Source organism: Lepisosteus oculatus, chromosome 2, assembly GCF_040954835.1.
Source record: "Lepisosteus oculatus isolate fLepOcu1 chromosome 2, fLepOcu1.hap2, whole genome shotgun sequence".
Lineage (NCBI taxonomy): Eukaryota > Metazoa > Chordata > Actinopteri > Semionotiformes > Lepisosteidae > Lepisosteus > Lepisosteus oculatus.
This window is the reverse complement of record NC_090697.1, coordinates 55,182,374-55,196,363: the sequence shown is the minus strand read 5'-3', so window position 1 is coordinate 55,196,363 and position 13,990 is coordinate 55,182,374. Positions and strand designations below refer to the sequence as shown.

Here is a 13,990-nt window from a genome sequence, read left to right as displayed (position 1 = left end):
GAGACACAGCAAACAGGAATTAATAAATGTAGCAGCCAGTTCGAACAGCCCTGCTAGTTCCCTTCCTGTGGAATGGGAGCTGCAGCCCAGCTGTGCAGCTGTAGCTGTTTCAGGAGTACAACATTCCCCCTTCCACAGTGCACATCCTGAAGGCACAACACAAACAAGCAAACAAGGACTTTGAGCTGGCTTACCGACATCTCGTTCCTCCCAACAACGGAGAACCACATCGCGTCGCAGTCTTTCCCTATCTGCACTGATCTTTCAGAAACAGAGGGAGGCTGTAAAATCACGGCTGAGGAAAGCAGGGAAGGCAAAAAAAAAACGGAAACGAAGAACGAGGGCTTGCTGCCTTGCCTCTGTGATGCTGATGGAGAGAACTCTGAGCTACACGCTAGAACACCATATGGCATTTATCAGCTCGTCCTAGGAAATACCATATCCAGACTGTTACGTAACCTGCCAAGCCACTCTAGACCCTCATTACTCTGCTATAGTTTGGTTAAACTTTCAAAGCTCTTCCCAGCTGCGCTTTCTGCTCTACAAAAACCTATCATTACTCTGCTTTCTCTCTCTCTTTTTGGAAGTGGAAGTCTAAAAGCAGCACATGAAAAAAAAAACAGCGTGCCCCCCCACCCCCATCTCCCCTACATCCCAATCATCTGGATTCCATAACAAAAAAAGAAAAAGCCAACTGCATTAGGACGGTCAGACATAGAAGACATATGGCCAGGATCAAGACGGCGAGTGAACTGGCTGCCTGGCCTCTGTGTTCCACACAAGCCAGAAGAGCTAAAGTAAACAGAAGACCTTCCAGCAGACGGCAGGAAAACAGGAGCTGACCCTTCGTTTATTATGCTTTCCAAACACGCGACCACAGTCAACTGGTCTCAGCACCACCCACGGAAGCTACACACACATGCAAACAAAAAGATCTCCTGTACTGTAGAAAAACTTTGATTAAATAAGTGAAATCTAACTTTTTTCTTCATGTTGAATATCCAATAAAGCGATCCTGAATATCACCCAGTCTTTTAGAAAGAAAACTTTGATCCTTCAAAAAGTTATGAGCACCTGGCAAAAAAGTGAATGCACACACCCTAGGACAACACATTTGCCTAGACAGTCTGCCAGAAATTTGAATATTTGTCGATTGAAATAGGCCTGCAGATAAAGCAGATCTTTCACCACACAAATGTTACGCAGTGTGCCATAATCCGTGAAAGGTCAACTTGTGACTATGCCACCTTTACTTTCCTAGTGTACTGAAAAAACAACAGAAAACAAGCTTCTAAAATGTATATTGTTTTTCAAAGTGGAACTTCCAGCCATGACTACTAAATGGGTGTTAACAACACAGAGAAGTGTACATTGCTGCCTGTGTCCTGGTGAACATACTACAACACAAAAGGAAAACATCTTGTTTATTTTACTTTTCCTGCCAAAAATAACTCATTGTAAGATGTACACCAATTTCATTGCGTAGTATTGTACGTAAGGCATCAATGCAAGTATACAAGGTTTCCAGCTAACAGTCATGCTAATGAGGTTCATTTAGAGCTAATGCTGCTGTCAATGTCAACTGAGTGCACATGGTCATTAATGAGTGACAATCAGACAAGTGACAAACAGAGTGGTACATTTGTTTTCATGTTAAGTCTAAATGCAGAAAATACCTATATTATTCAGGAAAGAACAAATAACAGACACATTTTTCAAACATTTCAAACAAACTTCATTTGGAAATATTTTTCTGTTTTTAAGCACACTGATGTTTAGTTTTAAAAAAGCAATATGAAATTCTGAGATGCATTATAGGAATATGTCACTAGAAACAGAGATTGTTTTAATTTGTCTTTTGTTAATATTAGATGAAAGGTACTTCTATTTCTGGCTGAATTCTTTCACTGCTTCATGGTGTGCTGACATCACTTGAAATAAAACAAAGTCCACAAAACACTGTGGGCTTCTGCTTCTTATTTAGCAATCTTAGAGAGATGCTATCTACTCAACTCTATGAATGTTTTTGCTCTGTGGTGTGCATCAGTGATGAAAGAAACATTTTAACTGGCCTCTTAAAAAGGATCACCCAGATCTTCTGAATTTATAGAATATATTGTTTTGTTTAAGGAATTATGATATTTTACAAACATGTCACTTATTACATTGAATAATATTTTCTAACCATTAGTGCATTTTAATTCCTCTATGATTGTCTTTAGAAATCAAAATCAACTAAAATTTATATCACTGGAAACAGGCCAGCATTTTTTAGGAAAATCATTAAAGGTCTGTTGTGATACAAATGGATAGAACTTCCGTTATTAGAGCATCAGATACATTTCCTATCACTTTACCTATTTTTATACGTCAATTGTTCAAATAACATTAAAAAAAGGAGTTTTAAACTGTTTTCCATTTTAAAACCATTTGTCCTTCAGTCTTCCAACTCCAGTAACTAAAGTACGAAACAGAACTTTTTAACGCCGATTATGAAACCTGTTCAACATACTGGACTGGTCTCTCTGGAGAATAAATAGAGAGCTCATGTATTTAAAGTGATAAGGAATTTGTTTACTCGTTTTTTATGTGAAATTGAGCTGGTGAGCACTTTGTACTAAACCACTAATATGTAAAGAATTTCTGTATAAACAGACACAGTTTCTTAAATCTACGACAGTACTACAATAAACAGAGCTTAAACCTGCAAGATACCTCCAGAATTGCACAAGTGATAAAGAAAATTCATAGGTAAATTCTTAGTCAAACTTTTCTTATGAGTCACCTATTTTGCCCAAAAAGACAAAGTCTTATTTTTCACATGCTGACAAGACAAAGAGAGAATGATTTGAGAAGCACTTGTACCAGTTTATCTGTCAACACTAAACAAAATGTGCTCCCGGTATGAAGACATATAGCACCTTAAAGCAGAAAAGACATACTGCTTTAAGTATGTCCTACATACAGTTGCACCATGCACCAGTATATTCCAGTGGCAAGATGTAACCAGTACTCACAGCAAGCAAGCATTATATGCAAAACCAGTACCCCAGTTTGCAAGTATATCCAGATCAAGTATACAGGCTGCATTGCTTCTTTCCCGCATTCATCATCCTGAAGGATACTCGTTAGGAAATTATCACGATCATAAAAAGAAACTGACCTGGCTTAGAAAAGAGTGTTTTTCACAACAGGTCCACAGGACTCACATGTTTAGACTGTGGCATAATAATTAAGTAACCTAACTCTACACATCAAAGGTACAAATAACTGAATTTGCAGGTTCACCATTAACATCATGATTTCTATAGCATCAACTAGCTATACAACTAGTGTATCATGTGAACTTCCACATTAAAGATGGTTTGCAAAGAATATTTCACACCAACAACTATAACAATGCTCAAATGATCAAGTTAAAGCCGTTTTGCAAAATGAAATGCAACATTTAAATTAGTGGAGGATTTCACTTTTGCCATCATACCTTTAGAGATCGACAATCCAACACTACTTTCAATCTTTGCCAAATATTAAACTACAGAGACAAAGTTATATCAACTAATACAATTAGTAGGGGAGATGATATGGAGTATTCTAATCTATTTACTGTACAGTAACACAGTGTAACAGTACATCAACCATGACATGTTTGCATCAACCGACTTCCTGCAATTTAAGTTACAATGGAAAAAGCCCCTTACCTTTGCAGCAACAATGCTGAGTCCCATTCCATTGTGCTTCTTTAGAGTGACAGTTACAACTTCTGGCTCCTTACGCATTTGCTTAGTGATGGAAAAATAAAAGAAAATGTTACATTTAGACTGAAGAAACAATAAAGAAAACAACATCTACTGGATCATCTTTAATAGCAATTTTCAGAGTTTCAACCACATTCCATGAAACAAACTGGACAATTCAATTTCTGTTGGGGATGTGTCCTCTCATCCCCAGTTTAGCTGCACTCTCAATTATCAGACTGAAAGATTACTAAAGAATAACAGAACTGCCCCCATAAAACGGATTCTCCAAACAAATTAAATCAATAAATAATCCTTTGTGAAATTCTTTTTGCTTCATACCTTGGAAACACTCCAGATGAAACTTTGTTTTCTACTTTCCCTAAAATATTTATATATATAAATATAAAATAAGTCTTTTTTCCCCACTAAATGGAGCTACTGCACCACAGACAGCCTAACTGGGAAAAGAACAACAATGAACATTGCTCAGTAATGTGCACTTGGGTCTTTCTACACAGCCTCTCCAGGACAATATGATGTTACATAACAGTTATGCAAACTATCACATCCAGAAATTTCAATGCAGATCCTCAAATCTTGCATTTCCTCAAACAGAAACTTAAGAAACAGAAATCACAATAGGCGTTTAGAAAGACAACGAGTTTTTGTCCAGCCCATTTGAGTACATTTCTACATGGATGATTAAAACTCTTCAATTAGACTGGTTCATGGAAGCCATGTTAGCATAAGGTAGCATGTTACCATGAATAAGTCTGATATAGAAGTTCTACTGTATATCAATTCTTACTTATTTGGCCTATTTCGAATCATTCAAATGTTTTGCACCAAAGACATATGGTATCTAAATCACATTACCAATCTTCAATGCACATTTTCAAACAGGCTGGACATTTCCCACTAAATTTAAAACCTACTAATCTGAGAGAACATCAAATCTGAAAACTGAATTAAAAATATTTAAAATATGGAATATGGCAACCAAACCGTTTACCCAGCCAGAGTAACTTTCATTCTGACACAATCCTGCCAAATTTAATGTGCTTTTGCCCATGGGTTTGGATTTCAAAGGCACTGGAAAATGTCTTTTTAATAATTTTGCACAACTCTTCCCCTACAGAAAGTTTGCAATAACCATGTATTACGACTCTTTACAGAAAATGATGAGACCAAATCTGTGAAGATATATACTTCAGCCACTGCAAAAGCCAGAGAAGTCGCCTGGCAAAGAACAGACAAACTGAATGTGAAAGATATCTCAAGATAAGGCAACTACAGAAATTGCACAAGCACACGTGTTGGGATTACTTAATTCACATTATTACGGCACTGAAGTGGAGGTCATCTTAAAGTCACTGTATAGTTGTACAATATTGATTTCATGCAACAGTAATTTATGCATTTGCTGGACCAGAATATCATCCACAATGGAAGTATACAATATAGTGTAATGCAAACCTCTGAATGAAAGTTCCCTAATTTTAGCCAACAAGAAGAAGCACGAGCAGAGTAAGACTAAAGGAGGAAGAATCATCATCAACACAATACATAATGTATTCCTTTATTGTGATATTGTTTTTTCCCCCAAACATTTTTGTGGTGTGAATCAAATAATATAAGTGACTCCCCCCAAGCTTGAAAGACTTAAACCAGGTAAAAATGTGACCTAATTATAATTGGGGAAAAAATAATCTCCTGCAATGAAATTAGAAAAACATATGCTCTTCCACTCTGTTGATCAAGATGAATCTAAGGTCATTAAAGTGTGGTTTGTGATGGAGGTACACCAGTAGAGGGGAGGAACTCTTAATGAGGTCACATGCTCTGCCTGAGGATACTCTCTTAGACAAAGACTAAGAGACACAGAGTCAAGTACATGTTGCAATGTGACATGCCTCATACATATTTTGGTATAAGATGGGACACAATGCAATGATGGAAAATATTCATTATGAATGAAGTCTAGGTACTCCAATTGTAGGCGCACACATTGAAAAATAAAATTTGTTTTATTTTTTAACTGTATATTGATGCTGTGAATTGATTTTCTGCTAACAAAATTGAATGAAGATATCTGTGCAGTCCAAAGCACCAATTATATTAGGAAATGTTGCAAGAAATGTTTAGATCACAATGCACGGTTATAGGGAAAAGAAGCTTCAGTTACAGTGGATAGAAGTATATATGAGAATATAACCAGCTATTACTTTAAATCCCTATTTGATGGCATTCACTAATGTACAATATGGCCAGGTAACTTTACGAATGATCGCAAAAACTGTTTCAGTGGAAACACCACTTTCCTCATTGCATGACACACTGTCACTTTACCGAAGACCTATACAGTAAAAATACAGTAAAAAAGGAATCTTACCCTTTGAACACAGTCTGAGTTTATTTTAATACTGAGCTATGACGAGCAATATTAACAACATACGGGCTTAAGATATTGTGAATGTAAAGTATACTTTGCCTCCTGAAAAGATATCTTTCAAATAAAAATGATCAGTGAACTGCATGTGATTTTGGTGATCTCTAGACTTTCTCTCCACAAAGTTCTAATGTCCACTGGATCCCTTTTTGGTCAACAATGTTGGATTGATTGGTCTACAAGTCAAGCTCTTAAAGTCAGACTAAGTCTGACATAACCTGTCTTAGACCAGGTTAAGAAAAGAAGGATATGTTGCTATAGCTGCTTAACCAGATACAATTCAATCTTGCTATGTGAAAATTAAAATCCAGATGTTTACTAAAGTTATTTGGTTAAACACGCATTCTTGCTTTTTGAAACAGCTCTGGTGCTACTTCCAAGGCAGAAGGGATTACTGTAGGTTTCCAGAATGTAAAGAACATCTTAAAGTGTCATTCCAGTGTGCTCGAACACATTTTAAGGGGGTTCCATAAGTTAGAAAAGAAGGTCTCAAGACTCATGCTTGTAGGACTTCAAACAATAACAACAGATGCTTATGTTTATTTGTTTATGTTCTTTCTGAACATTTATCTTGCACCAGGCGCAATTTTCTTCAAAACCAAACTTAAGAATCCCAAATCACCCACACAATTCAGAAGTCTTGGCTTGAAGAGATGCAGGAATGCTTGGAAGGAACTGTCTGGTTTAGCAATATGGTCCATTAAATCTTTGGCTCTTTTAACTTCACTAATTTTCTTTTCACAACAACTCTTAATGCAGTTCTGATGTTTCATTTAATGCTGATATACTGAAAACCATTCTGGAGATTCAAAAGTCTAGGTTGAAGAATTTACCCTGAGCTCTGAGTCTACACCACTATTTCTGTGTGAATTATGCCATAAAACAAGCAGCACATTTGTCAGTACTTTTATAACACTATTCCACGTTTCCACTCAACAAATATTCTGCACATTCAAAAGCCCAAGGAAATAAAAAGTAAAACAAAAAATGGTCAGTGTATAAACCAACCCATCAACTTTAAATCTGGGATAAATAAACCACTACCATAACCAGCTTAGCCAAGTGGAAAAAGTGTTACCGTACACATTATGATCTGTTACCTTTGCTCATCAAAGTAGGAAAAATGTCATACCATTTTTCCATTAACAGTAGGTAAAAATATGTCAGAATATAATTATGATCCAAGAAACCTAAAAACTGAAAAACATATACTGGTCATTTCTACAAGATCTTCAAGGAACTACCTATTTTGTCCCACTTACCTTAGCAATAACTTTTAAGCTTTTAGAAATAAAATGTTGTTTTTCAAATGAATGATTTTTATACCCACTTTACCCAATTATAATTTGAAAAAAAAAACATCAGTTACACTTTGAAATTCTGCATTACTGCAAACATTACGGTTTTCCATACTGTTATTAACAATAAACATTTATTTTACGGATCTGTTATGGACACACACAGTGTCTTTGGGGCAGAATCTCAAAAGGGTATATTGTAAAATATAGCTCAGATTCTGGAGAGTACACAAAAGACCCCTTCATGTGTCTAACTCGATCATAAAAACTCTGAATTGACAGAATCTTCCTTTCTGTACATATACAGAACCCTTCCATTTTAAAATTATCATCTGCAAAACAGATTCCACAGCACTTATACAGTATTCATGTAGCACAATAGCAAGCTTTCCTACGATACCATTTTCTTAAGGAGTTGCATACACAAAACCAAGCTACCTGATAAAGAAGTGATTGTCAATGCTTCCCTTTTATTTTTATATATATATGTATTTTGTAACAGCTGCAGAGTCTGAATTTCACTGCTGCATATTTAAATATGACAAGACTCTCAAGGGCAGATATCATTTTGTACACGAGGGAATTGCTAATTGGCATACATACCAGGTCTGCGTTATCAGCAGAAAAATGGCTATCACAGTCAGCTCCTTCAAAATAGATGGTCCAGGTGCCAGGTGAGCGAGGGTGAGGAATCAGTCTGCAAAACCCTGAGAGAAGGAACACTGTCTGACAGAGCGAAGACTATCTTAATGAGCAACACTGAACAAGCCCAAGCCCTCCAATGCTTAGCAGGTGTGTCCACTCCTCTGTTCAAACTGTACTTAACCTGATAGAGAAAAACAAACCCCCTTTACATCACATGTAGCCATACAGATATTAGCCTCTTTTCCATCTGCTTCAACCGTAATTTTCCTTCAGAATAAAACTGAGGAGATATTATTTATAACACAAGACTCATGGATAGAATGCCATAACCTTGTTGGATATCCTCAAGAATAAATTCGATTTTGTAACGATTCACATTTGTTCTGGACATCACAGATCCCATAATATTTTAGAAGTATGGATTTATGGGGAATGGGAAAAGGTCTAAATCCTGATGAAGCACAGAGGACAGAAAACAGTCAGTCATGTTTGTCGCATAGTCTATTGAATAAAAAGAGGGATTACAGACATTCAATGGCTGTCCCTAATCTATTTGGTTGAAGGGTCAACAGCTTGGCCAAGACCTCAGGGTAGCTGGAACAGCCAGCTAAGCACTGCTCCAAGGGCAGTGACAATGGTGGAGGGATGCTGAGGAACAAATGATGGAAGGAGAAGGGCATCTGCCAATTATATATAGGGTGCATAACAAACTTAAATTACCTAGATGTTCCAATGCAATAAAGATTTAAATAATTGAAATCTTGTACGGATTTTGTGTTTGGTTTTTCAGGCTGTAAGCTTTTTACCAAAATGCAAACACCGATCAAGCTTAGTAAAAGTTAACAATTTTGTAAAATTCAGCACATAAAAAACAAAAAACACTCTCAGACTGATATCTATGTTTGAGATTTAATTCAGATTTGCACATTGAAATATCCTGACTTTATGAGGTCATTTCTGTAAAGTTAAATACAGTTCTGGCTCTTTTGCAGATTTTGTTATGTAAATATCCTGAATTTGTGAGGCTGTTTCTGTAAAGATAAAAAAAAATCTAACTCTGGCTACTTAACAGGATATATTTTCTTAGATCTCATCAAAGAGATAAAACTCTTAACACTGGGAACAGACCTTAAAGAGCCCGGTCTGGGGAGAGCAAGTATACCAAAGAATAACTCGGCTCAAAATGTCTTGTGAAACCTGCTGAGAGGAATAGACATAAATAATAGCTATTATTGAAAGCAACTGATTACATAGATCAAAGGACCCTACTACTTGGACTTCAATCTGAACTCTACAATTACAGGGTCTGTGGTTTCCAGCTTAAAGTGTGTTTAATTGCGGTCTCCAGCCCAGAAGTCAAATGGAAGGACAATGAGTACCTCGGTCAGAAGAAGGAGCCAGACTGCTTACCTCTCTGGCAAAGTGGCTCCAGGAACTCCTGGAAACCGTTGGGAATGTTGCGGACCACATCACAGGAATAGCCGTCCTCAGGCAGCAGGAAGGGGAGCTGCAGGTCGGGGTCCTCCTCCAGCTGGACTTCGCGCCCATCACTGCGTGCCAGCTCATCGGCAGTGTTCTCTGCCACAGCCACCACGTTGTCAATCAGCTCCTGAAACAGCAAACACTGGTTAGGGCTGGCAGATAGCAGAGGGCCACTGATCCGATGTTCCAGTTATTTCTTTGATTGCAACTCCTAACTACAGTGTCAAATTACGAATGCTAATTTGTGCCCATTTAATATTGCTTACAATGAATGATTTAAAAATATTCTCAATCAAACCCCTTGAGTCTTGTATCTTGGGGATTATAGTTTCAGTCCAAGTGGATACTGTTTTGCCACTTGTGGATTCAAGCTCCTAATGTTGGCACACTACTGGATGAGGCTGCCATGAGTTTCACTTATGTATTTTAGTATACTCTTGTACTTGGTTACAATTATTGATATATATATGCACTACTTACATATTTTATATTTAAAATATATTTATATTCATATTTATGTTCATCTGCCTTTTTTGTTGCAGACATTTTACATGTACTTGTACGTTTTGTCCTTCCTAAATGCATTGAAGCAATGCACTATGAAAGGAGCTATTTAAAAGTAAAGAGGGATTCACAGACCCAGGGGTAAAGTAGCTTGCAGCATGCTTGTTAGATCTTGCACAGCACCTGCAGGACTGAAATATATTCCCTACAATCATGTCATAAAAAAGATAATTCTAGAAATGCACATATCAATTTAAGACCAACTAGTAAATGCAATATCTACCAGTCTGGATTCTACAGGGCGAGCACAGTGGCAGACTGGTTAGTACTGCTGAAACCCTGGGTGCAGTTCCTGAAGTGGTTGTTGCATGGATTTCCTACAGGTGTTCTGGTCTCCTCCCACAATCTAAAGACATACTTGTAGGGTAATTGGCTTCTGGGAAAACTGGCCTTGGTGTGAGTATGTGTGTTTGTGTCTGTGTGTGACGCAGTGATAGTCTCCAGCTACCCTGTGACCCAGTACTGGATAAATTGGTGTGAAAAAGGATGGATTCCAGAGTTTTACAATTACAAACATTGTGACTTGTGCCCTGACACATTCAAAGCAATAGACTTTGGGCTATAATGTGTTCAAGGCCATATAAAAGCTCTGTGAGGCTACATTAGGTGAATGGCCAGTTACATTTGCATCACTGAAGACAAACATAGCTAGGAGAGAACATCTGGAAAGTTGAGTAATATGTGAACATTCTCATTCAGAGACGTCTAACAACTTATTGCTAATGAGTCTGATTAGTGTGTGACATTTTTCATTTCTACAGGGTAGCAACTATGGAAACACATCTGACTATTTACAAGTTTCACAAGTGCTGTTTTGTTCCTAAAGGTGGAATTTTGTAAAAACAATTGTAAAAAAAATCAAATGACTCCCATTTGGCTAGAATTAATACATATCTAGCAAAGCTCTTGTGTACCATTTATTAACCTTTTTATTTCCAAAACTCAGTCTTCAACTGCACACCACAGCAACAAGAGCAGGAGAAAAAGTGCAAAGGTGAAATGGAAACAAGAGCAATGGATGAGAATAAAAAATAAATAAAAATCAGGATCAGAACTGATTTACAAATCCTGGTTACTAGCCAGACACTTACAGGAGGAATGTAGGGCTCATCTGGGGCACAGTGGTAATTCTGCAGTAGCGCCTGAAGCTGCAGGGAGTTCAGTTTGAAGCAGGTGTTATGAATGCTGGGAACATCCTGCATGGAGTACTTATCCATGGTGAGGAGAGTTGTGGCCTGAAAATTTAACAAACAACATATCTTTCCTAACTCTCTCAACAAATATTAATGAAATTAATTCATCAAACAAAAATAGCTGTCAAACCCAGACAAGCTAATTAAATTCTGACATTACATTCTCAAAGCAGGCGTAATACTAAAAATCACTATTATTATGCCTTAATATTTATGTCTCCACATAATGTAGAGCAAAGCATTAGTTAATTGGTAATGTTGCTACAAAAAGGGTAGTTATTAACTGCACAATGCCTGTACTGTCTCCCTGGTCACCCCCTGCCCTTCGGAGATTTTACTTCCACCCATTATTTGCATGAATGAACAGAAAACAAAGGTACCAGAGAGTCAGTGAGGGAAGCCATTACAAGATAAAAGGGTGAACATTAAAACACACACTGCAGCTGCTGTCTGGGGGAGATGCTTTCTGCGTCACTGACAGCATGTGCATCTATTTTCTTATGCAAAAGGCTTTTCACCATCAAGAGAAGATATCTACTGCCTTAACTTCATGCCTTTTCTATTCACAGTAACCTTGACACTATGATCAGATTAAATTAAGGGGTAGTTTGAAAAATTGAAAAGCGCCAAAAAATTTTAATGTTGAAATAAAGATGTTTTAATAAGAATACTAATGAACTACATAAGAAAAAAATCAGAAGTATGGTCAATGTACGTGCATCAGTGAGTCCTGGAATGGTTCATTATTATTCCGTATTCAACAACTCTGATGTGTTTTTGTTTTAATTATCCTGAATTTTGCTTTGTTGAGGAAGACTGGTACACACCTATTTAAATTGCAAATATGTAACTACTGTGGATGACTGTGTGTTAGATGACAGTACCCCCTTTCAAAAGGTGAACATTACTTCAAGACAAGCAATTAAATTTGTTGTTAAACATTACTTGGCTTTGTGACCTTTTAATTGGGTTAAAAAAGGTAAAACAAATACCTACAATCTTCTATTTTCTTGTTAAGCAGAAAAAAAGCTGTATACCATTTACAAATAACTGTGTCAAGCACTGTGCGTTAATGGCTTAATTCTAAAAAAATACAAAAATCACTTTAAATCAGAACTTGAAGTGGGGCCAGTTCTGTCTGCTAGACAATAATGCTACATCTGACTTTTTGATTTCTGCATACCAGAACTTCTTGTCAAGTCCTGGCACTTTTTAGCATTCAGAATTAAATAAGTTCCCTAATAATGTGATCATTCACAATTGTAACTATGTCAAATTCAAAATATGTCTGATTATAGTCCATGATACTAAACATCATCATTGTTCATTTTTTTAATCCTATATGTTAATACCTTGAGAGGCAGGGCCCCTCACTGGTATTAAACCAGTGGTGTTTTATACCTAGTGTTAAACTAAAGAACAGGCTTTTGTATATATATATATTTTTTACTGACTTGAAACCTTGAGGTTTTGGTAGTCTTTGCTTGTCCTCTAGTGTTTTGGTCCTCCTGCTTTCGTGTAACTAAAACAAACTACTTCTTTGTTTGAAGATCGTTTTAAACTTTTTCACAAACTTTGACAAAGAACAAAAAACTTCTGTTTGGGGTCTCCAAAATAATATTTTCCTCGAAAAACAAAAAACACTCATTTCATATCTCTTTTAGTTTGCCAAAAAGGAATACATTTCCAGCACAAATATTTTGTCTCACAAGAGTCCACTCACTCCACTTTGCCATTCACAACATCTGTGCTTAATAACTTAAAATAATTCTAATTAACTTGGGCTTTTTTCCCCTACACAAAATGGAGAAAAGCTACAGAGGGTAGAGACAATTCTACCCCCATACTATTCTAGAGCCACAGCGGACTACTCCTATAAATGTACCCCGATATTCCATCACACAAAATTATTTTTTTTAATTTGGGAGAAGGAGGTACTTCTGGGGGGGCTTCAGCTCAAACTCTCTCCCAGCCTGAAGCCAATATGATTTGCTTCTAACGTCTAAGGAAGAAAACAGAGCGGAGGCTTTGAAGGGTGTTTCCTCCCTGAGGCTGACCTGTACAATGCGGCTCAAGTGGCAGTCGGCGGCGAGCTCAAGGCCCTGCTTCTCAGCCCAAGCCTCAATGTGGCTGAGCTGCTGGCGAAGGATGGCCCCCCAGTAGTGTGAACACAGGCCCGAGTCGGATTCGGTGACCAGTTTATTGAAGAGCCACATGTTGATAAAGTGGAAGAGCTGGGAGAAGAGCTGGATGGTAAGGGCAGCGTTGACACGGCAACGGCGCAGCAGGGACATGGCTCCTGTCAGGGTGTGGAGCACATCCTCTGTCATGGGAGGAGAAAGATGTTAATGTCAAGATAACATCATAGAAGCCAAACTCTGATGAAACTGAGAATCTTGACAAATCTTGGCAAAGCAGTTTCCTTTCATATTTGGTAATGTCACCATTTGGCTTTCAGCAGCTCTGTCTTTCCTTGCTAAAGGTAAGTGCAGTAAACTCCACTTTAGTCAAAATACAAAGGTCTGTACTGCTACAATGCAACTCTCCTCAAAAGGTTTGCTGATACTGTAGTATTATGCAAGACTAATAAAAAGAATATTACTTAGTCAAAGCTTTCCA

General features: G+C 37.4%; 1 protein-coding gene across 18 annotated transcripts in view; it reads right to left on the bottom strand.

The window, feature by feature from the left end:
* The window catches only part of afdna (afadin, adherens junction formation factor a), a 172,223-nt gene that overhangs the window by 42,854 nt on the left and 115,379 nt on the right, over positions 1-13,990 (bottom strand). For all 18 annotated transcript variants that reach the window (XM_069179279.1, XM_069179292.1, XM_069179294.1 and 15 more), the window contains 5 exons: positions 13,429-13,694; positions 11,270-11,413; positions 9,543-9,741; positions 8,091-8,194; positions 3,702-3,782 (listed from right to left, as the gene is read on the bottom strand). In XM_069179279.1, the coding sequence (XP_069035380.1) occupies positions 3,702-3,782; positions 8,091-8,194; positions 9,543-9,741; positions 11,270-11,413; positions 13,429-13,694 (794 nt within the window). The remainder of the gene's footprint in view (positions 1-3,701; positions 3,783-8,090; positions 8,195-9,542; positions 9,742-11,269; positions 11,414-13,428; positions 13,695-13,990) is intronic.